General features: G+C 42.5%; 2 protein-coding genes across 7 annotated transcripts in view; one reads left to right on the forward strand and one right to left on the reverse strand.

Annotated features, from left to right (window-relative positions):
- KCND2 (potassium voltage-gated channel subfamily D member 2) overlaps nucleotides 1–20,456 on the forward strand; it is a 439,877-nt gene extending 419,421 nt beyond the window's left edge. For 2 of the 3 annotated variants that reach the window (XM_037888937.2, XM_043550074.1), the window contains exons 4-8: nucleotides 4,196–4,294; nucleotides 5,933–6,028; nucleotides 8,083–8,142; nucleotides 12,840–13,087; nucleotides 17,232–20,456. In XM_037888937.2, coding sequence (XP_037744865.1) covers nucleotides 4,196–4,294; nucleotides 5,933–6,028; nucleotides 8,083–8,142; nucleotides 12,840–13,087; nucleotides 17,232–17,409 — 681 coding nt within the window. In that variant the 3' untranslated portion in view covers nucleotides 17,410–20,456. The remainder of the gene's footprint in view (nucleotides 1–4,195; nucleotides 4,295–5,932; nucleotides 6,029–8,082; nucleotides 8,143–12,839; nucleotides 13,088–17,231) is intronic. The other variant, XM_037888936.2, reaches the window with a different exon arrangement.
- A 1,973-nt stretch (nucleotides 20,457–22,429) lies between these two features.
- The window catches only part of TSPAN12 (tetraspanin 12), a 62,989-nt gene continuing 58,015 nt past the window's right edge, over nucleotides 22,430–27,403 (reverse strand). For 2 of the 4 annotated variants that reach the window (XM_043550102.1, XM_043550104.1), the window contains one exon: nucleotides 25,585–27,213. In XM_043550102.1, coding sequence (XP_043406037.1) covers nucleotides 26,908–27,213 — 306 coding nt within the window. In that variant the 3' untranslated portion in view covers nucleotides 25,585–26,907. Of the gene's footprint in view, nucleotides 27,214–27,403 lie in introns of all 4 variants that reach the window. The other 2 variants (XM_037888938.2, XM_037888939.2) reach the window with 2 other exon arrangements.

A 27,403-nucleotide genomic window follows, 5' to 3' on the forward strand; every position in this document is an offset into this window, starting at 1 on the left:
GGCAAGGACGATGGTACCAGAGGTCGGAGAGGTAATGGGGGTGGCAGCGTGGGGAAGGGAAAGCTCCCCCTGGGGCAGGCCCTCTGTGGCTTTGCTGCCCTCTCCTCCGCAGGCCCTGCTGAACTACATATGATGGAGGTGGGACCCGCCTGCTCTTTTGGGTGCAACGGGGGGCTACCCCCATGGCCCGAGTGGAGGCAGTGGCAGGCTGGGGTGGAGTAGGGATGACTACTGGTGCTTGATAACTAGGGTCGCTGGCGGTGACAGGGCCAGCGCCCTCCCGGGACTCGGGGGTCCCAGGAGTCCCTCGGTGTCAGGCCAGGGGGCAGTCTCTCCAGACTTGCCCCATTGCCCAGCAGAGGTAACCCCTAGGCCTTCCCCAAAGAGTAATACACCTGGTACTGGGACCGTTGGTGGGGCACCAAAAAGTACCCATCACGCACTGCCGGCGGCAGTTGAATCTGGACCTGCTGGCAGAATGAGAGGACGTGACGGAGGGTGGGGTCCTTGCAGCCTCGCAGGAGAGGGCTGATCACCCCAGGGAAGAAAGGCAAAATGGCAGCATTGGGAAGGAAAGGCAGGTGAGAGGTGAAAACCACCCATACCCCCAGGTCTTCCACGGGCTCTAGGGGATGTACATGCCCCCACGGCCAGGCTCTTCTCCACCGCCTCCTGGACGGCGGCCTCAGATGCCAGGAAGACAACTACCTTCCTGTACATCTTAGAGGCCGCCAGCAGGGCCATAGGCCCCACCACCCTCGTCAGTGCCCGCACATAGGCCTCAACGTGGGACGAGGCAGGCACCAGGAGGCAGTGGATGCTGTGCTTCCTGGTCAGGGTGGGAAAAGGGCCCCGGCCGCCAGGGATGGAACCGGAGGCGGTGGCGGGGTAGATGGCAAAGTGACAGGCCAAGGGACCACTGCCACCTGAGCGTATGCTCTGGGGGCCGGCGGAGGGACACCCCCAGAGCTGGTGGAAGGAACGGCAAGGGATAGGGCATGGGGAGCCGTGGCCGACGGCAGGGCTGTGGCAGAGGGGGCAGCCCCTGCCACAAGGGTCTTGGCCTTCCGGGCGAGGCTTTTGACCTTTTTCTTCCCCTGGCCCTTTCTGCCGGTCGGGGGGGCTCCCCCAAGAGCAGAAGAGATAGGAGTCATGGCAACAACAGAATCCATACCCGTGCCTGCCGCCGGTACCCACAGCGGGGGCGATGGCAAGCAGTCTGGCAGCAGCAGTCAAGAGGGAAGCTGCAGGGACAGTTGGGAGAGCAGGTGGAGGGGAGGCAACAGGGGCAACCCGGGTGGGGGAACCCCACGGGGGCCCCACCCACCATTTCCCCCACCATTCGCAGAGGGGACAGGGATGAGCACAAAAGAGAAGGGGGGGGGGAAGAGAGAGAAACGGGAAGGGGTAAAGCCAACTGCTCCTCCCACTAAGTGGCAGGCAGGGGAGGAGGGTGCCAAGGAGAGTGGGGGATCGGGGACATTGATCAAGGCAGGAAAAGGGTGGTGGAAATACCGGCTCCTCTGGCTGCACTGGGGAGGGGAGTGATCACAATATCATAGAGGGGTGCAGTCAACAAAGGGGCTCAAGAGAAAACGGGAAGGGGCACAAGCACATGTGGGGGACATGGGCGCATGGAGCAAGGGGGCTGGACAAGGTGTGGGGGGACAACAAAAGGCAAGGGGAGAAAGGAACAGGCTGGAAGCAGACCGGGGTCAGGGTAGGAAACCCACAGGGACCAGCAGCAAGGGCCAGGGCAGAGCAGGCAAAACTAGCAAACACCAAGGGACCTGGGCAGGGTAGGCAAACAAACAGAAACCGCCCTGGGACCTGGGTCGGGAGGCAAAAATAGGCAGCAGGGGTTCTGCGGGCAGGGCAGGCAATACCGGGAAAGGGGGCAAACTGCTGCGGGGAGGCCTATGGGCAAAGCAGAGGGTGGGGGAAGCCCACCTGCCAAAAGTAGCAGAGGAAGGGAGGGCAAGTCCAAGGGGACGGGAAAGGCATGTGCACTTGTGGTTCAAAAGCCCTTGCTCAGTGCTGCCAAAGCCAGGTGGATAAAGGCCAGGTGAGCAGCCAAGTCCAGGAGTGGAGAGCAGTCAAAATGGTGAGCAGAGGTAATGGAGGGGGGTGGCAGCGGTGGTGGTGAGGGGGGTAGATGGACTGGGGGAGGGCTCCACATCGCTTCACTCCCACCCCCCCGCACAATAAGAATCACCACCACGGGAGTAAAGATGTTAAAGTCACTCAGTCCTGTGAAAAACCCCCTCCACAATGTCCTGCAGTAGCTCCAGGTGTACCACGCTCTGCAACTCCTCTTCCTCCTCCTCACACCAGCAGCAAGCTCCACAGCAGCAAACAGCCAGCTGAGAGAGACCTCACAGCTGGTAGCAGGATCCCTCACTCCTCCTCTGGGGAGCAGGCCAGCAGAACTCCCCAAGGAGCAGCAGCAACCAGCTGGTGAGGTAGCCGCGGGTGGGTCTGGCCCAGACAACAGCTGAAGAGGGTGCTCTGGGCCCAGCAACAGCAGCTCCACGCCCACAAGAGAGTGGTAGAAGACAGGCATATCAGCCCTAGAATTAGAGGTGAATGTAAGCCAATACAGTCCAGTACGGTTTCCCCAGGCTGGCGATTTAAAGGGCCCGGGGCTCCCTGCACGGCCGGAGCCCCAGGCCCTTTAAATTGCGTCCCGAGCCCCGCTGCCAGAGCCCTGGGGTAGCGGCAGCAGGGCTCCTTCGGCGATTTAAAGCGCCTGGAGCTCCGCTGCGGTAGTGGCCGCTGGAGCCCTGGGCCCTTTAAATCGCCCCTGAGCCCCGGGGCTCCCAGCCGCCTCTGCAGCTAGTAGCTCTGGGGGTGATTGAAAGGCCCCAGGTCTCCTAGTAGCAGCCGGAGCCCTGGGACCTTTAAATCTTGATTTAAAGGGTGCAGGTATTTAAAGGCCCTGCCTTTTCTGATTGAGGCCACGTCCCCACTCAGGACTCCAGCATACTGGTAAGTCCTTTAAGTTACTTTCGCCCCTGCCTAGAATGGTAAAGACCCTTGTCCCCAGGAGCTGAAAACAGCTTATCTCAGGTCAAAAAGGGACTCCCAAATCCAATTAAGGCTCTTTAAAAAAACCTTTTTCTGGTGAGAGAGAATGAGGAGAGATGGAAGATAAGCTGCAGGAGGAGGAAAAGGTTTCTCCTAGATGTAAGGCTGCTCTCTTCCCTGTAGGGGTAGCAACCATGCTAACAGACTGTTTGGGGAAGGACTGGAACCCAGAGGTCAGCATAATGAGGCAGTACCCCCCAGGGAAAGGTCTTCTCTTTTTGTTTGGCTGAAAAGTACTTCTTGGCCTACTCTGAGGCCCAGCTTGTCAATACTGAAGAATAAAAACTCTCCAGAGTGGGACTGATTTGCTCCAGGTGTACCCCGCCCCCCCCCAGCCCTCCCAGAGAGGAAATTGCTGAGCCAGGTGAGGTAAAGGAGGTGCCTTGCCACAAACTAGAGCTCATCTGGCCCATCCTCTCTCAACAATTTTTTGTTTAAAATTTCAAGAGAATGCTCGGACTGGGACAAGTGGTGATTCGTATTAAGTATCTTTATACAAGTAGGCATAAACAAGATGTAACAAACACCTTGTAGCAAGTAGAATGCTTTAGAAAGGTCTGTCAGGAACTCAGGAATCTAGCTTTTCCGTGTACTGACGCCTTTCTCTCTCCTTGTTATACATATGTTTCTCTGAAAATTAGAATGCTCTGAGGAACTATGGAGGCTCTTCATGGCTCATAGCAGCTGAAATGTTCTCTTGGACCATAGACATTTCTGTTGAGGAACTTTTACTTGAAGGATTAGGAATGACATAAATTGAGATGGAAGCAATATTCCTGACCTTCAAGACAGATATAGAGGTGACATGATCACTGCCACAGAAAAAGGAAAATATAACTTGCCTAATATTGAGAGAATATGTATAATCATTTATCCAAATCATTGTTCCAATTGGCTGATTCATGGAAAGAAACAAAAGCTGCTAGCTAATTTGCAGTTTAACAGGGAAAACACTCTTTTGATTTGTTGCCTGAATGACCATCACTTTAGTGATTATGACATCGGTATTCATAAACAGCAGATTCCAGTTAGCTGCTTTCTATAAACAGACTAATGGATACAATAAGTAGAAGTGCCACCATTTCTTTTTGTCTCCTCCTTTGCACAGAAAGCCAGACTTGCTAGAATTCAAGCAGCAAAGAGTGGGACTGCTAATGCTTACATGCAGAGCAAACGAAATGGCTTACTGAGTAACCAGCTTCACCAGGTAATATACTTATGTAATCCAGCTCCAGAATAGCTACTTAATAATAGCACAGCAGCCATTTATTCTATTTATCATCGGGACTAGTCAATCTGACTCGATAAGTAATACTATCAATAGAAGTAGGTTAAAGAAGGACAAACTGAACAACTATTATTGTTTAAGCAAGATTACAGGATTGGATGACAGTATATAAAATAACAAAGGATGGGATGGTTCACAAACTCTGGACTGAAATACATTCCAAATTTAAACTGAAGTTTGGTTCAAATAAAAAATCCATAGTTATCACCATCTCTCTGAACCAAACCAAGACACTGCATCTGGGCACCCTGAGATTTTGGGAAAATGTTGATCTAGATCTGATATTTATGGTCTGAGCAATAACATTTTAACTGCAAATGTGCTCAAGCAACTAAATATAAATCTGGATTTTATACATCCCAAAGTTTGGAGTGTTGGGACCTAAAGGACGTTTTATGCCCATCTCTAATTTCGACATTTGATATAGTCCCATTTTCATCCCGATTTAGTTTAGTGCCCTCTAGTGAATAATGATGAAAGCATTTAATAAATCAGGAAATGTTTTCTACATAATTCTTCATTCTGTGTCTGTAACATCTGCTGTACACTTTCTGAACTCAGCGGGTTGGGATCAGTCAGTGACATGATTTTTTTGTATAAAGGGTAATACCACAAATTCTTCAGCATTATTAAACAATCTCAAGAGGAAATAAGACAACTATATGCAATTTCTTTTTTAAAAAGGCCGATACACAGGGGAAAATGTTTTACCATCAGTTAGATTTATGACCATTTAAGTGTGTGCTGATTTTACACTCAGCACCTTAACATGATGATTACATCTGTAGGTTGCATTGTTCTAACTATACACAAAAGGCCACCCAGTTCTGGGCACCACACTTTAGAAATGATGTGGATAAATTGGAGAGAGTCTGGAGGAGAGCAACAAAAATGACAAAAAGCTTAGCAAGCCTGAGCTACGAGGAAAGGTTATAAAAACTGGGAACGTTTAGTCTTGAGAATAGAAGACTGAAAGGGAACCTGGTAACAGTCTTCAAATATGTTAAGGGCTGTTATAAAGAGAACAGTAATCAATTGTTCTCCATGTCCAGTGAAGATGGAATACAGAAGTAATGGGCTTAATCTGCATCAAGGGAGATTTAGGTTAGACATTAGGGAAAACTTTCTAAGGGTAGTTAAGCTCTGAAATAGGCTTCCAAGGATGGTTGTAGAATCCCCGTCACTGGAGATTTTTAAGAACAAATTGGACAAACACCTGTCAGGGATAGTCTAGGTTTACTTGGGCCTACTACAGCCCAGGGGCTGGACTTGATGACCTCTTGAGGTCCCTTCCAGCCCTACAATTTTATGATTCTGTGGAAATGCTGAGGTATGGGACATTCAAGAAGGGTTGCAAGGAAAGGAGAGAAAATATTTTGATTAATAAACAAAAAAGTCATCATGCTCAAACTGATTTATTTTATACCATGTAGTTTTTCCCTGATAAAGCACTGCAGATATGCTGCAGTATACACCCTGAGTCTGTTTTCATCCAATATTTGGCTGAGAGACTTTTGTTCACAAATGAAAATAATAGAGAATTCTATGTATTTACAGTCCACCAAGGAGGAAGAACAGAACTTTCTTAGCAAATCTGGCTCTTCCTTTGAAACACAGCACCACCACCTGCTTCACTGTCTGGAAAAAACCACGGTAAGAAAATGGAATCAGTTTCTTCTGTAAACCTAATTTTGGTTTTGTAGTAGCTTATTTATACTAATTCCTCATGGTACAGTCCTTATCCAGGACCAAAGGCTATTTTATAGATTGGGCTGATTTAGAAATTTTCTAGTTTATTTTCATGCAATGTACATAGTAACATTTAAAGATCATAGGTTGGATCCTCAACTGACATCAGGACATTAACCTGAATGTGGCACCCCAATAGCACCAGTTGAGGATCTTGATTTATGTGTATTTATACAGAGAGAGAGAGAGAGAGATTATGATTTGCATATTTACACACTTTGCTACCGTAAAGTTTCTAGGACTCCAACCTCCAGTCCTTACTCATGCAAAATTCCCAATTCAGGCAATGCCTGAGCAAGGATGAAGTTCTGGGTCCTCAGGCTCAATCTTATGAGTTGCTGAGCACTTCCTGTGATATGGGCACTCACCTCCTATTTAAGTGAGTGCAAGTTGAGAGTACTCACCGTCTTATTCTGCAACTTCAACTTCATCCTCTGAATTGAGATACAGGTTGTCAAGGTTCCTTCCTCACTCTGAACTTTAGGGTACAGTTGTGGGGACCTGCATGAAAACCTCCTAAGCTTACTTTTACCAGCTTAGGTTAAAACTTCCCCAAGGTACAAACTATTTTACCTTTTGCCCTGGACTTTCGCTGCCACCACCAAACGTCTAACACCAGTTACTAAGAACGAGTCCATTTGGAAACATCTTTCCCCCCAAAATCCTCCCAAATCTTACACCCCTTTCCTGGGGAAGCTTTGATAAGAATCCTCACCAATTTGCATAGGTGACCACAGACCCAAACCCTTGGATCTTAAGAACACTGAAAAAGCATTCAGTTTCTTAAAAGAAGAATTTTAATAGAAGAAAAAGTAAAAAGAATCACCTCTGTAAAATCAGGATGGTAAATACCTTACAGGGTAATTAGATTCAAAACACAGAGAATCCCTCTAGGCAAAACCTTAAGTTACAAAAAGACACAAAAACAGGAATATCCATTCCATTCAGCACAGCTTATTTCCTCAGCCATTTAAAGAAATCAGAATCTAATGCATATCTAGCTAGATTACTTACTAAGTTCTAAGACTCCATTCCTGTTCTGTCCCTGGCAAAAGCATCACACAGACAGAGAGAGAGGCTTTGGTTCTCCCTCCCCCCACCTTTTGAAAGTATCTTGTCTCCTCATTGGTCATTTTGGTCAGGTGCCAGCGAGGTTATCCTAGCTTCTTAACCCTTTACAGGTGAAAGGGTTTTTCCTCTGGCCAGGAGGGATTTTAAAGGTGTTTACCCTTCCCTTTATATTTATGACAAAGGTGTAGCGCTACAGAATCGTTTAACCTCAGCTCTGACACTTAGCCCCTTACAGGAATAAGTGATATAATTCCCAACCACCAAAACACACTTGCTTTGGTTAAAAACATCCAAGCAGTCAAAAACAGATGATTGAGTGCAGGTGTCTACTGCTTAATATCTGGATAACTATACAGTCATCATGAATGTTAGATTAAAACATAATTACACGTCAGTAATATTAATAAGAATGAGGTGTGGGCACCAAGTGGTTAAGGCACTTGACTGCAATCCTGAAGGTTGTGGGTTGGAATCTCACTTGATCTCACACTGAGAGATCACCTCAAGTTCACCCAGCTGCAAAATGGGTACCTCTAAGTTAGGGAAGTCCAATGCAGTCGGATATGATGCTAGCCATACCACTCCCTTGTTTATCTTATGGCTGTGTTAGCCTGATGAGCCATATTGACTTTGAATATTAACAAGCCATATGTCTCATTCACAGATAAAATATTTCTGGCCAGAAATGTCACAAAGACATTTCTGTTACCTGATCATTATTGTTTTTACATCATTTCCTGTTTATTATTTCCTAAGGAACCTAAGGACATGAAGAATAATTATATTGAGTGTAACCTTTGTAAATGTAATACGTTCACATTGGGAAATGGTAAAATAATCTATATTTGTCCTTGTATTTTCTCTCCTGTCACCATATTGCCATGTAGGGTTTATCTTATGTTGTGGATGATCCCATCTTATCAATAAGCTGTTCAACACCATTTAAGGTACAATTTACAAATTTAGCTCTGATTTTATCAAATGTAGATGCACCTAACTAATTCTCTGGTAGTGACCATCAGTATATACAATACTTTGCCATTTCCTGACAAAGAGTTTAGATCATGTTGACCAGAGATGGACCCAAATTCCAGATTCAAATACTCAAATTTTAGGTGCTGAAAATCAGAATTGGGATCAGAATTTTGTGGCTGGTGCCCATCTCTGTGGTTGACATGTTACAGACTAAATGTATGAAGGTGCATTACAGCAGAAAAAAATCAGAGATTGTCTATATGTGCACAGGCATCATGTCTCATCGTTCGGAAATTTAGTAAGCTATGTTAAATTTCCTTCATACATTGCTCAATGCTCATCATATTCATGGAATCACAAGGTTAGAGAATCATGCATTTGATTTTCATGAATCAAAGATTTCCAAAAAAATCTTGGGGTCCATTTTCCCCCCAAAAATGTAACATGTTATGACATATGTGACTAACTTTCAAGATGAAAATTGCCAAGTGGCATTTTCTAGTCATTGTATAACTTCTCTGTGAGGTATGGACACACGGCACAAAGTTTCAATGTTTTGTCTTAGCTTTATTGTTTAATGTTGGACTTTTATTAAAAGACACAGCGCTGCATCTGCTGTATTCAAAACAGAAAGTATATGCAGCAGCTTTTCTTATTGCTCCTGTTCAAGTGAGAGCATAACAATTTCTCCATTACACACATTATTAAATTAAAATACAACTTATGTACGTGTATAACGTCATATTTTTATTTTCACAGCCTGTTTATTCAATTGCCTTGTAATTAACATGGTCCAGTTGTTGTTTGTCATTTAGTTACTTATGTGTCATCTTTCAGGTGCTTATGCTTTCTACATGCTGTCTTTTTTAATATTCTTATCTGATTTAAAGTATAGCATAAACTGTCTAGCTTTAAATGTCTACTACAAAGGACTCGCCTGACAACCTATCTCCCCTACTACAGTTTTAACCTTTTGGAACACTTTTGAGGCATACCATGGTAGAACTATGGGCATGTCTACACTACAGTCTAAGTCGATCTTACTTACATTGCTATGGGGTGTGAAAAAGTCTCCCTTCCCCCGAGCAATGTAAGTGTCATGCTGTCCACACTGGCGCTATGTTGGCAGGAGATGCTCTCCTGCCGACATAGCTTACACTTCTCGTCAAGATGGAGTAATTATGCTGATGGGAGAGCACTCTCCCGTTGTCACAGCATATCTTCACCTGAGGGGCTACAGTAGCACAGCTTCATCAGTGCAGCTACACCGCTGTAGCGCTGTAGTGTAGACTTGCCCTCAGTCATAGCCGTCTGCTTTGGGCATTGCTTTCCACTTGAACTTTACAAATGAATTTGCAGACTTTCACCTTAGCAACAGGCCTGGTCCAACTCTCAGAAAACTGAATAGAAAGACTCCCATTCACTTGGATGGGACTTGGATCAGGCCCGGAAGCTCTTCCATCTCCCCAAGTTATGCATGATGAAAAACTTGATCCTTTTTTTCTTTTTTAACAGTGGCTCTTCAAAAAATGTATAGTACAAGCCTGGTCTTATTTTATGGAATATATATGACATTTATTTACTTTTCAACAATTTTTTTTGAGAGACAAGGTGGGTGAGGAAATATCTTTTATTGGACCAACTTCTGTTGGTGAGACAGACAAGTTTTCGAGCTTACACAAAGCTTTTCTTCAGATCTGGGAAACAAACTCAGTGTCACTGCTAAATACAAGGTTTGAAAAGATATGCTATACTATCTGTTCAAACCTTGTATTTAGCAGTGACACTGAGTTTTTTCCCCCAAACCTGAAGAGCTCTGTGTAAACTCGAAAGCTTATCTCACTAGCAGAAGTGGGTGCAATCACCCACTTGTCTCGCTGACATCCTGGGACCAGCATGGCTACAATAACACTGCATACAACAATTTTCTTGGCTGTTGAGTCCTACCTCCCAGATATGTGCACACCCACAACACACATACAGGTAATTGCTTAGGAGCAGGGGTATATATTCTATTTGTAACTGATCAATTGATGAAGTCAGATGGCCAGATCATGCCTTCCCAAAAGTTAAGTGAGAAAATGCAAATCTGGGAATCTTCATCTCAAGGGATGAGGAGTGTTGGTTATTCACGGTGGAGATAAAACTAGCCACACACCTTCTAAGCCTCCCTTCCTTCTTTGAAGACAGCGGACACTAGCCACAAGGGGGTTTATGCAGAAGGACTTCTTCAGCATCAGACAGAGGCCACTTTGGCTCTTCTACCCTCTTTCCAACATTTTTAGGCCATTGAGCCTTTCATCTCTTTTCATCTTCTCTGAGAAGTGCAGTGGATGCCAAGTTATGGCCTGTAGCTTTCTTCTTTGAAATTACTTTTGTAATGGCAACACTTGTATTCAGAGAGGTATTTTATAGGATATCTTTTCAGCTAATATACAACAGTTAATTTACAGCTCACAGAAGAAATCTGGACTTCTTAAATTTTAATTATTTTAGGCTTGAATTCCCAAATGCAGATTTTAAATCCAAATATGTCAAAGTTCATTGTATGACAATAAATGAATATATCCCATATGCTAGAAACTTGACATGTATAATTCAATATATTTGTTTCAGCCATTATATAATTTCAAAATATCTCCAGTCTATATTAAAAGTTCACTCAGCATCACTCGTTAATAGACTATGCTAATTGAATTCTGTTTGATAGCTCCATAATAGCTTCAGGAAGCACAAAACTGTTTTATGTTGGAAAACTACCAGAGATCTTGGCAAACATACTGGACGCCCCTATACATAACCTGAAGACAGTTATTAAGTAATTTCTCTCTCTGCATCCCATATCCAGACTCTAATTGCATTTGGAGTCTTGTTTATGAACATAACCTGTGTAAAGTCAATTTTCAAGGAAGTTACACAAGCAGTTCTGTCTCCTTGTGTCACTTGAAATCATTATTCTTTTACACCATTTCCTTCCACACAAGATGACACCTGACTGTTAAATGAGTCAAGGAGGGGACAAGGGAGAGCAAATAGCAATGGTATGCTGAACAAGTTATTTCCAGTTGTACCAAACATTCAGCTGCCTTAGGAAATTAGTGTGCTGGTGCTCACTTTGCTGATGAATGTGTACGTACTTTCTTCTACTTATGCGATGTTTCTTATGGAAAACATGAATGTATTCACAGAATACCTATTGGCATCTGAATGACATTCCATGTTAGTAGAGCCTTCTTTAGGGAAGAAAATAGTTTTCCTTATTCTAGGGCTTATACACACTAGCGCGTACTTTGGTATAACGTAAGTTGCTCGGGGTGTGGAAAAGCCTCCCCCCCCGCGAGTGACGTAAATTACACTGGTATGGACAGCGCTGTGTCAGCGGGAAATGCTCTCCTGATGACATAGCTACCGCCGCTGGGGGAGGTGGACGAATTATGGCAATGGAAGAGTTCTCTCCCCTCGGCATAGAGTATCTGCCCTAGCAGCGCACAGCTACGTTGGTACAACTATGCCACTGGAGCGATTCCAGTGCAGGCTAGCCCCTAGTAAACAAAAATGCAGAGAACCAACCAAATTGAAGTCAATGGGGTTATGTGGAGTGTAAGCCAGTGTTTCCCAACCCAGTGTCAAAGCATCCGCAGTTGGGAATGTGGAAACAGAAGTTGTCTCAAACAATCCAAAACAATGGTATTATAAGCATCAGCATCCTGCTGTCCATTTTGTCTTGGGATTCTACCTTAAGACTACTGCATATATTCTTACAGTGTATATTCCTTTTATTGAAAACCATGCCACCACTTTAGCCTTCTTGCTGTGCAGAGAAACTGTGGCAGCCGCAATTTTGTGAGTCGAGCTTCATAATCACATACTAAGAGTCAAAGTACAGTGGCTATTTCTGTACTTGGAATTTCCATAGGACACGCACTATGATGTGCCTATAGGATTTCTGTCTATGTGAGGATTAAGCAAAGAGCCCGTGAATAAATACTATTTCACTGAATTAAAGGCTTTGTCTTATGAACTAATTTAGATATATCAAGCTATTATAACTGGCGATAGTAATCTCTGTAGAGAATGTTTGGTATTTATTTTAGCTTCTTCTCTAATGGAAACTACAGTTAAGGTTGCATTTTACTTTTTGATAAATACAGGCATATTCCTGGATCATGCAATGTATTGTTTCAAATCATGGTTTCACACCTTTATTTTAAGACGACATTTTACAGACTGATACAAAAATTAAAGTCAGTATTATTTTACTATATTTAAACATAATCATGGATGCTGTTACTCCCATTTAGAGCATTTATATTTATATAAAAAGAATTGAAAGAGCCTGGAAAATGTTTCTAAATTTTTTTATAGATTACACAATAGCCCCTAGTAAGAATATCTGAGTAATGTTTTGCCATCCTACAAAAGATTTTGCATTAACTTTTTGAAAAGTGAAGTTAATGGTTTGGTAATTTTGACTTTGTACTGACACTTTTAATATATTCAACCCATCCTGATATGGGTTGAACATTGCAATCCTTGTCATTTTCCCAAACTCTGGTTGTGTAAAATTAACACAGTGGATTTTGACAATCAGCATCATGAATGTTTTCAATTATAATCCTATCTTTTTTCTGTGTGTGCTTTTACCATGTATTGGATTGCTCTGGACCAGAATCACGAGTTTGTGGATGAACACATCTATGAAGACAGCTGCATGGAGGTATCCACAGTCAATCGATCCTCAAGCCACAGCCCCTCTCTCTCTTCCCAACAAGGTGTTACCAGCACTTGTTGCTCACGACGACATAAAAAGACTTTCCGCATCCCAAACACCAATATAACTGGCAGCCGCCCAGGCAGCATACAGGAACTTAGTACCATTCAGATCAGATGTGTGGAGAGAACATCTCTATCTAACAGGTATTTTAGTTTTAACAACAATCTGAGATGCAATGCTATGGCAAACTTTTTCTCAGTAAGGAAGAAGTATAGATTGTGGTCTAAGTGGGAAGGTGTTATTTGATGCAAATTCAAAATAAGTAAGCCGCGTTCCTTAGTAATAATGGACAAGTGGCTGCCCATTCTAACGAGCACTTATTTTCTTGAGTCTTATTGGGTAGCGGTTCTTAAGCCACACAAGTCTTGAAATGGCAGATCGAGGTAAACAGTTTGTCCTAATATGAGCCCAGAGCCTGAGAGGCTTTGACCTGCAACTGCCATTGGGATTTGATCCTTGTTTAACAAATGCTTATGCAAACCACAGAAAAAATATTGTAATATTTATTATTTGTATTGCAATAGCACCTAGAGACCCCAGCTGAAATTGGTACCCAGGTGTTCCACATCTTGTACAAACACATGATAAGAGACAGTCTCTACCTGGAAGAGTGTACAATTCAATTATACAAGACTGAAAAAGGGGAGAGTATTATTATTCCTATTTTTAGATGGGGTACAGAGACACAAGAAGACTGTGACATTGTGAAGTTCACACAGAAAGTCTGAGGCTTGAAATGAGATCTCTTGAGTCCCAGTCCAGTTCCCTGGTCTGAAGACGATCCTTCCTCTCTAAAATATATAATGAATGAGAAAAATATAATTCCTGGCTAGAGGAGTTATTGGAAAAATTTGAAAGCATCAGGAAAGTCATGCTAGACTTAAAAATGTTTGTATGTTGAACTGAAATGTACCTCCATTTTTAAAAAGGCATAGTTTTCAGCACAGGTTGCTATAGAGATTCAGCCTTGTTGAGTGAAAGTTTGAATAGTTGGCAGGTGAAAAATTCACTGCCATAAGCAGCTCAGCAGCTCCTTGACTTGCAGTGGAGGTAATTTTTTCTGTCATTCCTCAAAGGAGGTGGCGGGGGACATATTCCTGGAGATTTAATCACATGACCTAATATTTAATTAAAGATTAATCTTTAATTCTTGGAGACTCCAGGACAATCCTGGATGGTTGGCAACAGTATGTGGAACCAGCATCCACGGCCCATGTACTTCATGAATAATTCTGTCTGGCTCTGACCTGTCCTCTGCTGGGTGACTTTCCAGCACACCCTTCCACTCACAGCATGAACAGAGAAGAATGAAAAGCAACAATACACATGTACAGATAGGAGTAAATCTCACAATTCAATGACTTTAGATTTTAACTGTTTCTCTTACTGCTTAGGAACCACCCCCTAGAACAAATATACAGTCCACCCAGCAGCGCAGCGTGCACATGAACCCACCCTCAGGTGCATGTCTAAACTGATAATTGTGACTACAAAATACTGAGTCACTGCTCTTGTGATCATATAAATAATATACAGATAGTAGGTCAGTAGCCCACAAAGTCTGGCACAAAGAGCAAGGGACTGGGACTTCTGCTCTGTTACTGACTTGCTGTGTGACTTTAGATAAGTCACTTAACCTTGCCAGGTGTCACGTTCCCTCAGCTGTAGCCCAGATATACCTCCACCCCCACCCCAACCTCCTTGATGGACAAAGAAAGCGTTAAATGCAATGGAACTGTTACTTTCTAGTGTGCAGGAGGGGGAAGGGAGGAAGCAGGGGCTTGCGCAAAGCTTATGGTGGGGGAGAAGGCTCTGCACCACTGGACAGTGCAGATTGGAAGAGGAGGGTCTGGAGCACAGGAAAGAAAGGCCAAAGGCATGCCCAATGGAGCAACTACTACACAGCTAGTGAGCCCTAAGCTAGCGGGTGTCCAGGATCCTAGCTATTGTTACAACCCATGGGGCTGTAATGGAGGCTTTGCAGCTGCTCTGCATGAGGTCTTTGATGTGGACAGATTCCTTCATCCCAGTCCTTCCCCAGCTATCTTACCATTCATATTTGTGAGCTAGCTATTGTTAGTTGGCCCGTATTGTTCCAGTCAAGTAACCAGTTACTGGCTGCCATGTTGAGGTGCCAGCTGAGCTAATGAATGTCACCGCCTTCTCCTACTCCGCCCAACCAGGGCAGAAAACTTGCATTTCTCTGCCCTACCTGACCCTGGTTTCCTTCCACCCTCACCACTCTTCCTTAGACACAGAGCTGGTGAGTCACAATTGTGCCCAGCAGCATGAAAGCACTGTTGGTTGTACCTCTTGAAGCAGTAATAGGTGGCGGTGGTTGGGGCATAGGCCCCAGAGACGGTGGGGGGAGGGGTGCGAAGGGGCCATTGCCTTCCCTTACTTTTCAAGACCGGGCTGAGAGGGTGCATGCTGCAGCCTGGCCCAGCTGGCCAGCCAACACCAAGGTCCCACTCCATGTTGTGGCGGTAGCTGGGCCCTCCCCTGCCAAAACTGCAGCTCCTCTTGGTGCCAGGGACTGGCTGGATCCAGGCAGTGGGATGGCACCTTCATCCAGGGGCCTTGGTCAGGCCAGGAGGGAGGGTAAGGTTTGGAGCCCCTGGCTCCCCATCTCCAGGAGGGATGGGCTGGTGGCGGGGAGAGCTTGGCCCCCACACTTTTGTGGTCTTTCCAGCACCTGTGGGTTGGTGACAAACTGGAACAGCCATCTACACTGCAAAGAAAAACCCATAGCTGGCCCCTGCCACCTGACTCAAGCTCATGGGGCTCGGGCTGTTGGGCTCTTTCATTGCGGTGTAGACTTCCAGGCTCAGATTGCTGTCTGAGCTGTGGGAGCCTCCCAGCTCACAGGGTCCTAGAGTCTGGGCTCCAGTGGAGCCCAGAAATCTACACTGCAATGAAACAGCCCCGCATCCTGTGTCAGATGGCACGAGCCAGTTGTGGGTGTCTAACCACAGTGTAGACATACATAAGGAGTCAGCACAGGCCAGTGGATAGGGTTGGGACTCAAGCAAGGCTATTTTTAGGACTACATTTGAAATTGCTGATGTCTGTCTTTTATGAAATGGCAATGTAGCGTCAAGGCCTTGTAGGTCAGTGCACCTAGCAATATTAACGCTATTGGTAACACCTAATATGGGTCCCATTTGTAAAGGTTTGGGGGGCTCAAAACTACTGTTCTTCTGGAAGCATAGGAAGGCAAGTTGGGAAGGGTGCCAGTGAGGGATGGAGGATTTCTATGGTAATGGGGGACCTAGCTGGATTCCTCCTGTTCACTTTCAGTTACTGTGACTTCCCCACCATTCTTTAAAGGGGCAGAATTTGTGTAAGGAAAGAGTGACCGCCTTGTAACCAGGGTTCAAGTCAGCTTTATTTTGCTTCTTTGGGCACTGGACAGGGCATTAAGAGGGCCAAAGTGTCCTACCTCCCTAAAACTAGGGTGTAGGTACTCCTCTCACTTTCCTACGATTACATTCCATTTAAAAGCTGCTCCACAAAACTACCCTTTAATGAGGGTTAAGGTTTTGTCCTTCACACTGATCTATGATCATGTCCTACTGACCACTGACCCTGGATTCTCTGCAGCCAGGTCTCCTGCTCTCTGTCACAGAGTGTTGTGGAAGACTAGGAGTTTGGGTAAATTATAGAAGGCAAGAGTTCCTCAGCAGTTTAATCTTTATTCATCCTGTAATCTACTCAGCCCATCTCTTGCCTCCTTTTGTACAGTTCAAGATTTTCCTGAAATTCACCCACAAAAAGGGGGCCCTTGCTCCAGAGAGCTAAAAATCGAAATAAAACCTCATGATTGTTAAGCTCAACTCCTGGTTTGTTGTGTCTGACTGAACCACCTAGCGTTGGCAAAACCGCAAATAAGAAAATAATACAATGGACCTACAATAACCAAAAAGAAAGTATCTGGATAATTGTACGTATGGAGATAAATTTATGAACAGGTTTATATGATGAGGTTGTCTGTGATAGCCGGGGACTGGACTTGATGACCCAGGAAGTCCCTTTCAGTCCTGTGTTTCTGTGAAAAACACCAAGAGAGCAAAGTATTTTAATAGGAGTCACAGATCTTTCTTCCTCAGCCACATTCTGCATGTCCAGTGACCAAAAGAGCAGAGGCCGTGTTTGCAGTGTATCTGTGTTTCTCCTACGTGATAACAAAACAGACTTTAAGCTGGTTGGCTGGGATAATGGAATTGAATAAGGAGAGAAGTTTATAACAATGTAAACATTTACCTCATTGATTTTTCTCCCCTTTAGCCGATCCAGTTTAAATGCCAAAATGGAAGAATGTGTTAAACTAAACTGTGAGCAGCCTTATGTCACAACAGCAATAATCAGCATCCCAACGCCCCCAGTGACCACACCCGAGGGGGATAATAGGCCAGAATCTCCCCTGTATTCAGGAGGAAATATTGTCAGAGTATCTGCTTTATAAAACAATTAGAATAGAGACCACTTGCCAGCTGAGCTCTAGCGGTGAGAAGACTTCTGGAGAAGGAGAGAGCTGGAAAAGACAATACCCCCTTGGTCAGTGTTACCGCAGCCACAGCTTGAAGGGATCAGAAGAATTAAAACATTTTGGGTTTCAGTGTTGTAGCGCGTGAAGCAGGCAACCAAACAGAGTTTCTACACAGCGTCTGAACAGTTATACAGCGCAATCTTCTGTGACCATTTTGACTTACTATATGAGCACAATGAAATGTCCCCCATTGATGCTTCTTATTACCATGGGAACTTTTTAAAAAAAATAAACAAACAAAACAAACAAAAAATACCCCACGTTTGGACATTACATTCCGGCTGAATGCAAAACAACAATGAAAAACATTTTGATAACGTCATTTTTTCCTGTTGATAAACATGAACTTGTTGACAAACTCCCTATTGTTAAAAAAAAAAGAAAAAAAAGGGGGAGGGAGGAAACAAAATGCTCATATGAAATATGTTTGTACTGACTGGCAGAAATACAACCATAGTGCATGCTGAAATTCTTTGGAGCTGTGATCTCAGTTTACTTACGTTGTTTTTCAGATTAGGCATGATGAAATATTACTGTAGAAAGGGGCATTTCTGTGCACTTACTGCTGATTGTTCATGTTCCATGGTAGTTGTACAAATAACTTACCTTTGGAAAATGCAGTATTTCTTACTCAAACACTCATTAGTGAACTCAAGGTGTTCAGTTAGTTTCAATATTTATTATTGTTTTATCTTGCTTCCTTGGTACTGCTACGACTGCAATAATTCATTGTGTATCTGTTGTATCAGGAATCAGGATTAATTTGTTTAAATATTTTGCACAACTTCATCTGCACCATGAACCCCGTGGATAGAAAATGTTTTCTCTAACGTGGAGAAGTTTTAAATAACCATATAATCAAAACTGTGTCCCACAAGTGTACTTTTCAGTCATACTTCTTTTTGTCCACTGTAATCTCTATTTTCATGATGCAGCACATTTATCTGGTCTAACACTGCTTTCTTCTTTGAGATTTCAATTCTTTATGAATTGGCTTAATCTTTTGTTCTGCAAACACTTGCCTACCTTTGTATTTCCTGAACCAGTCTTCTAGTGTGGTGTTACAGTGTCAATCCCATTTGAAATTAAATGAAAACAAAGGGGTTTTGTGACAAATTAACACTTAGCTCGAAACCTCTTTGTTTTTCTGCAGTATCCAGAATATTGGCTATGTTGAGCACTGGAAGACATTTAGTGAAAACAGTTTGCTAAAACTCTCCTTGTAGTTATCTGTAAACCTGCATCCAAAAATTTATTTGGGGCTTCATATCTTGTAAGACTATAACCAAGAAACACTGATAAACTAGAGATCTGAGATTTTCTGCAAACTTTTGATTGACTCCAATGGGAAGTTAGCTGTACGATCGGACCCATAAATGGATATAAAGACTTTACTATTTAAAAATGCCTTTTTTCTTCATTGTCTTACAGAAATCTAAATTTTCTTACCAAAAGGTTTCTGCTAACTGCAGTTTTCTTTACTAGAAGACAAGAATGTTAAGAGGTTTGTCATCTTGAAAATGATGTGCACATGAAATAGTAGGTGTTTATAGTAGAAATACTGTATCAGCAGAAATTACCGCATGGCTCCATATAAATATATATATGCCAATCAAAAGGCTCTATGCATTAGAAGACATTACCACAAGTGATAAACATAGTTATTTAACAGTTTGAATGTTGTATGTTTCATACTTTATGGTACCAATTACTAACCACTCTCGTGACTGAGCTTAACATTTATAGTAAGAGGAAATACACCGTGAAAATAGAACCTTGCTAATTTGCACCCTTTTTACTTCACACAACTAGTTGGTCGTCTCGCCTTATCTGTAAGCAAAGATTTAAAAACAGATGCTGTGATGAGGGCTGAGATTTTATTTTTACAAAATATGCTACAGAATATTCACTACTATGCTATTGTCATAAATTAAAACTCAATTACACCTGACAAAAGAAGAGAGTATATTTTGCAATGAGTGATCCTTGTTTTCACCAAGTTTGTTCACTTACTCACAAACTTGGTTAATTTACTATGCCGTTCCCATTCATTTGTGCAAATTAGCAAGTTTCTACTGTGTTTATAAATGAAATCAAAACTTGAATTTCATTTAAGGAATCAACACACTGAATTTTCACTGACTTATACCAGTGAACGCGTCAAGTAATTGAATTGAAATCAATTATTTTGATCTCCTCTCTTACAGTGTTGTAAAGCTGGGTTCACATTAGTTTTTACTTGCTTCCTACGTCTACTCATAATTACTCAAGAAAAAAAGACTGGCTTTGTTCCTAGTGTTTGCTGAAGCAGTTACTCATATGAAAACTGCCCTGATATTAACAATCTAATACAGCTTCTTCTTTGTCACATGGTGCTTCTTAATTAATTACATCCAGAAACTAATATAAGATGGCAGTTGCTGAAAACCATTTGGGATAAGCGCTGAACTGAGTTAGACCTTGTGCAATCCCATGGACTCCACTGAGATCACACAGGGTTTAAGAATTTAATTTTATTTTTCATATGGACTAAAGAAACTGCAATACAGCAATATTTGCATAGCGGTTACATCCCCGATTACAAGTTTTATTCATTTTTAAAGTACAGGTTAAGAAATAATTTGGCAAGATTTTTCAGAATGCCATTCCTGTCTCCTATTTCCATATATCACTTTGATTAATTTATTTTGAATTTGGAAAATAATCATTCTTTTGGTGTTCGAGGTGATTTAAATGCTGTTTGGTAGTGAATGACTGTTGATGACTGTGTAAAATGCATCTGTGCTGTAAATGAAATGTAATTATTTCTGTGTATCATACAAAGAAACCAAGGTTGTTGTTTTGGACAATTTTGTTTGAAATTCATTTAACATATTTCAGAAGACAGCATAATACATGTGTTATGCTGAATGAATAGACAGCAGAGGAATATTTAAATAAAAGATCTGCATGCTTGAACGGGACAACCTGGTTTTTCAGTAACTTATTATTCATGGAGCACATTTTCCTGTCCAGATTCAAGGAACAGCCAACATGTGTGCAGCAAACCCATATGATCCAACTGACGTGCAAGGTGTACACAGATTTACATCACTATAGAGACAACGGGCCCAGTGATTCTTCGGTACAAAAAGCTACATATAGGGACTCCCTTGCCACCCCATTTGCCAGCCAGAAGCACAGGGGAGTGGCCAGGTGGAAAGAGGTACGTGGGCAATGTATTCCTTGGCTGCTGACACGGCCATGTGGAAGGTCACTGACAGGTGGTGAGGGTTAGAACAGCCTGTTTGCTGCTCCAAATTATGGCAGGACTAGATCACACACAGCTGGTCAGCTAGTCAGGTGGACCATAGAACTGGGACCATTAAATTACTGCCAACAAGGTGAGCTCTCTCTTACCTATTTTTAAAACCACCCTTTAAAATGACAATTTTTGAAAACATCTTGGCAAGAACAATTCTGCTGAACCTGCCTGGATGCCACATTATTTCAGTGCTGGCATCAAGTTCTATTCTTACAATCTTCTTACTAAGATGGTCAAATTCTTTTTAGTGTAATAGCAGATGGCAAACTGTACAGTTCTCGTCTAAAAGAAAATAACCCAATGCAAATAATTCCCTCTTATTAACCATTTATGTGGTACTATTGATGTGCATGCCATTTTACTGGTTCCAAGGAGTTAACAGTCTCTTCTAGACTGCTCCGCCACAGAAAAGCCCTTAGAATTTAAGAGGGTGTCCTTTCTGCAAGCTTTTTTTTTTTTTTAAACCAACCCATAGAATTTAATAGACTGATTGTCCTGCTATTTAAAAACCCCTCTTGAAAGCATAGCACTCTCTGAGATTCTATGCATTTGAAGTCTCATTTCCACAGAAACATTAAATTCCTGAGGACTTTCCTACATATAAACACAATGAAAAGGACATATATATGGGAGGGAAATAGTCTTCTAGGTAGGTGAGTAAATAGCAAAAATATGGATATTGGGGTCAGTATTTATTTGATTTTCCATGGCACGTAGACTATTTTTCAGAACACATACACCTATTTCCCTCCAATAATACACATTTTGCATAGAGCAACCATAGTTACTGAAGCAAACCTCTACTCATACAACTGATCAGATGGCCAACAGCAGTGTATTTTGCATCCTTTCTCCTGGAGCAGCAACCAAATGCAACTACTGAAGGGAACTGACACTAGATCTTTAAATGTAGTCATTAGACATGAGTAGACCAGAGAGGGGAGTGGGTGATACAAGTGCCTACATATCTAGAATTGATATAAAGATATACTTGGTTATCTATCTAGCTTACAGAGCCCTGGTCTACATTGGGGGGGGGGGGGGCTGGTATCAATCTAAGTTACGCAACTTCAGCTACGTGAGTAACATAGCTGAAGTCGATGTACTTAGACCTACTCACCGCGGTGTCTTCACTACAGTGAGTTGACTGCTGCTGCTCCCCCATTAACTCTGCCTGCGCCTCTCATGGTGGTGCAGTACAGAAGTCGATGGGAGAGCGCTCGGGGAATCAATTTATCGCGTCTAGACTAGACGCGATAAATCAACCCCTGCTGGATCTATCGCTGCCCGCAGATCCAGCTGGTAGTGTAGACATACCCTTAGTTACCATCTGTCTGTCGATCTTGGTTATTTATCTATCTGTTTCTAAAGCATCCATTTTTGTGGCATCTAGGCACTGATATCTAAGGAAGATACGGGAATTGTGTCCAAAGTGAATAGATGGGTGTGAAAAGTCTGAAGTATTTAAGACATTCCAAACCATCTAAAGAAACTCACTCAATCAGAAGCAAGATTTGCAATGCTATATTAAATATCTCATTTCACCAACAGTGCTTCACACGTGTTATAATATTCCAATGGTCAAAACATCAAAAGTGATACCAGGATTCTGGTCTGTATAAGACATTTAATTGTATAGTGACAAAAGGCCTCTGTTGTTGTTACTGCTTATTACCTAAAATGTATGTGGCACTTTACAAAATGAGTTAGCTATGTTTACTGCAGGCAGAGTTTATAAGTATTCTCCCTCCAGCAAAAAGACTAAACTACATAAACCTTGGCCAATACATATGGCCAAGAAACTAAAGTTTTGGCAGAACCCTGGGGAAAGTAAATTCCAGTGTCAAGGGCAGTCTCATGAAAATACCCTGCCTTTATCACTATTTATGTTCCAGTAGAACCCAGATACTACCACTGAGATTAGGTTCCCATTATGCTACATGCTGTACAAATACAGGGCCTGATCCTGCCCCGTGTAAGTTTACCCATGTGGTTTCTTCAGTGTCCCACTTGAAGCATCTCCACAACTTAAGGTCATCACTGCATCTTTCAGACATTTATGCACGACTTACTGTCACATGTGAGTAGTCCCACTGACTTCCCACAGAGGTGTTTGTGTGTGTGGCTTGCATAGGTAGGGGCTGTGGAACTTTGGGGAGTAGGGCTGCACTGGGGAGACGTGGACAATAGAATGCAGGAAAGACGAGGGGTTGGCACGCCGAAGAAGGAAGGGTTGGCTGAGTGTGGCATGAAGAATATTACCCGTCAATATTTGCCAAGAGTCCAAAAACTGAAGGTAGAAAAGTCAAAATGCTGGCTCAGACATCAGGATTCACTGAAGTGCGTGCACCTCCTCGCCGCTGTTTGGTTTCCAGGAGGGCTGCGATGTTAAAGCTTCATTCTTGGAAGCCTGATGCTGCGGCCAGTAGTGGCTGCATGACTGTGTAATGCCATGGGAAGGGCCCGGTATCTCTGAGTGAGTTCCCTGATGCTCTGATAAGGGAGCAGGCCGGGGAGGGCATAGATGGCCAGATGCCCCTCCCCATTTCCCTCAATCACTTCTACTCCCACCACTGGGGAGCTTCCATCACAGCCACTTTCAAATATCAGCAAATCCCAATATAGGGACTGAATACTCATCTCCATTGGCAATGGTATACAGGGAGAGAGGTGGTCCCTCCTTTAGCATGGATTTAATTGATGTAGGGTTTTGATATAGATCAACACCCTCCCCCTGTAATTAGGATAAGGAATCAGTGAAGTCTATAAAGCACAGGTGTAATGTCCTACACACGGAAAGATCCTGTAGCAGATGTCCATGATATGCACTAACTGATGCTTCTGAGGAGCTCCTGGGGGTAGCCCACCTGCCACTGCACAATTTGCAGACTATATGCGCATGGATAATTATAGTAAAGTGCACACCTGAGAAGAAAGATATCGCTGTTGCTGCTTCGGGATGTAGAAGCTGGTGATCCGAAAGGACTCCCAAGACTGTGACCCTCACTGAAAAAGAGGAGAGAGCAGCTATCACCCAGCAAACTCCTCTGAACCTTTCCCCTGAAATCAGGCCTCTCCTCCACCATATGTATTTATTACACACAAATACTGTGTTAAAAGAACATTATTAAGGCTGCACAATCAAGAAGTCAGAAGTTAGGAACTGCCCAGAATTATGGGTGCCTGATCAACCTTAATCTGACCCATGTATGTGTTTGCATTATGATACAGACTTCACATATGACTTTTTCTACAGATGCCAAAGCCGACAAACAGAACAACAGACAAACTGACACAGCCAACTGACAAACAGAATCCTTACTGATCAGGGTCAAATCTGGTTATGGCACAGAGACCACTCTCATTCTATTGGCAATGATCTACCCACAATGAATTAAGATGAGGTGTCCATGCCAATATTAGCTCTACCAGCTGCCTTAGGGTACATGTACACTGCAATAAAAAACCCACAGCACCAAGCCTCAGAGCTTTGGTCAATTGACTTGGGCTCACAAGGCTCAAGCTGCAGGGTTAAAAAAAAAAGCAATATAGATGTTCGGGCTGGAGCTGGAGCCCAGACTCTCAGACCCAACCCCATAATGGCATTTCAGACCCCAGCCTCCAGCCTGAGCTCAAATGTCTACATTGCAATTTTTAGCACAGCAGCCTGAGCCGTGGGAACCCAAATCAGCTGGCCTGGGCCAGCTGTGGCAATGTAGAGGTACCTTTAGATACAATCACGCAAGAGCCATATCAAGAATATAAGGCACCACGTTTTGATGGCTTCATTCTTTTCTGTCAGAAACAACCCAGAGGGAATTTTCTGGCAGTAGTTCTTCAGCCCTGCAGATCCACTTGTGTGGGGTGCCGTTGGGAGCCTTTCTTACACCAGCCTCTGTTCAACATGTATATGAGATCACTAGGAGAGTTAGAGAGACACTCTGAACTAAAGAGTGTTCTTTATGTGGATTTCCCACCTATTCAAAAGCATGTATTTATTCTACTTATAGACTTCCCTAAGGTGTCCATCTGAGTGCCTCAGACATTAATAAATAAATCCTCATAACACACCTGGGAAGGAGAGAAGCATTAACTTCAGTGGGACTAAGCCTGGTAGAAAGTGTTTGCAGGATCAGGTTCTAAATTAAAAAAAAACCGTTACAGGAAATGCAATAGAGAATACAAAACTGAGGAAAAGGGAAAACTGCTCTTAAGAGAGCATCATTTCTTGGACAACTTTGATCTCAGTCATCCCCCTTAGTCATCCCCCTTTGATCTCAGTAATCCATGGCCCTTAGTAATGGCGAAGTGCTGCCGAAGAAACCTTGACTGATGTGGTGGGACTAGGGGGAGTGGGCTCAATAACTTCCTTGCATCACACTGACGTTCCAAAATCTACTTATTTCCCTCCAGCACTATCTCCCGATATAAACATGATCACTCAGAAGGTGGAGTCCAAAAGCTACAATGTAATTTGGCTAGGGACAGCCCATAGCAGGAGCTTCACCACAGAGAGTGATGCCTGCAGAGGAATTAAGCACACACACAGATCAGTGACAAAAGGTTAAACTCTGAACTGGCTCCCTAGCTTCCCATTCAGTTGAAACTTTTATGAAAAGGTCAAAAAACAATGAAATTCACAGCTAATATCTACGTTTAACATTTGTGTGTTTAATATTAAACACACAGTAGTGACAAACTGACAGCAGTAAGGACATTGAACATAGAGCTTTTTAAAGTTAAATTACTAGGAAAAAAGCACCCACTCTCTTTAACTTTAAAAAGAAAGAAGCCATCACAAAATTCTGGGCAGTAGTGATTTTATTGGCTGCCATAGAGCACCTCTTTTTTTTTTTTTTCCTACACAGTTCCAAAACAAGTGGAAAAAACTTTAAAATTTCAATACTGTGTAAAAACCCCATTTGTCACAAAGCACTGTTATTGGAATAAACACATTTTTCAAGAACTTGTCTGACTGTAAAAAATAATCCTTTGAAATAAACATTTACATAAAAATACAGTAAAATGCACTTTTCCCACCTCAATAAATAGATTTTAACTCTGTTGCCATTTGGCAATTTGAGTCAACAGCGAACTTTCAATGAAGAAAAGGCTAGAATGAAATTTCTCCTTCTTTACTCTTACATTACATTTATTGCAATTGCATCCAGAACAATAAACCAGTAGATCATTGATTTCCTTATAGTCTTTCATTTTTATCTGGAGGGCAGAAAGGAGGAGGAGGAGAAAGAGGGGTCCATCTATAAAGATTTGCTACTCTCATACTGATCCCTAGTTTGGAAAGAAAATATGTTTTATTTTTACTAAATTTATCCAGTCCAAAGAACATACTGTTTTGAAAAACATTGTCTACAAATTAGGTCACATTTAGAATAATAAAGTATACTGATCATATTCATGGTTTTTAAAACCTCTGTTTAACGTATTTTAATTTAAAAATTAAACAATCATCTTAGGATAAAAATAGAGGTTTTTAGATGATCTTTAAATGAAACAGCTAAAATAAAGGTGCTGTTAAAGAAAAAAGAAAAGAAAATTTTACTCTTTTTACAGATGTTGCCATTTTTAAACCCATTTACTTGAATTGTAGCTCTACTATATATACACACACACAAAAAAACCCCATATATTTATATTCACATATATCCCTGAACATTTTCCCAATGGTTTAGTAGACGTGTTCAAAAGTCCATTTTGTTTGCCTCTCAAATATAGACATTTCTATGGAAGACCGTTATCTTTCTACTTTCTATGATGCTTTCTTTTTTTTTTAAAGTGTCATTAGTAGTGTCTATCTACTTGTGTAGATATCAGTGTCTTATTATGCTGTACATCTTGTGGACGAGCTAAATATTGCTGCATCCAGTAAATGGTGCTTTATATGCAAAACAATGGTTTCATAGCTCGAAGAAGCTGAGAGACAGATCTTTGATCAACTGTCCTTCCATGGAGCTATCTCCATTTCTGTTCATTAGCCATTTTCTGAAACAGAAAGGTATACTTAAAAATGCAGGAGACAGAACAGGGGAAAAACAAAAACAAAACAAAAGCCCCATAACTTTGTGACTTCACACATTCATTGGTATCTCCTACAATTCCTCCATTTCAAAGTGTGTGTTAAAGCTGTTTGCCATAGAGGTATGTTCAAAGATCCTTGTCAGGCTGGGTTTCAGCAGCTCGACTGAATGACATGACAGGTGTTGTGAGGTGTCATTCTTCAAGGACATCATTTGATCTGTCCCAGGATCCCTTCTGTCATAATATAGAGCCCACAGCAAAGTAATAGTGAGGATCATAGCCAGAATCTGTGTAACTCCGATAGAGATTCCTAGAAATCGCAGCACTTGCAATTGTTTCGTTCCTCTCAAGAAAGTGTACATTTTTTTACCACAACCCTATAGAACAAAACAGATAACAAAAAAGACAGTCAACATTATTTGGATCTGCCTCAGAGTTCCAAATGCTTATTTTTACACATATATAGTATCTACTATTGCCCTTTTGACCCATCAAGGGTCACATTTCCATTCTTCAAACCACGCTTTGTAAAATTGCTTTGCTTGCTTGTTTTCCCTTTCCACAATC

This window comes from Chelonia mydas, chromosome 1 (assembly GCF_015237465.2).
Source record: "Chelonia mydas isolate rCheMyd1 chromosome 1, rCheMyd1.pri.v2, whole genome shotgun sequence".
NCBI classification, from domain to species: Eukaryota; Metazoa; Chordata; order Testudines; family Cheloniidae; genus Chelonia; species Chelonia mydas.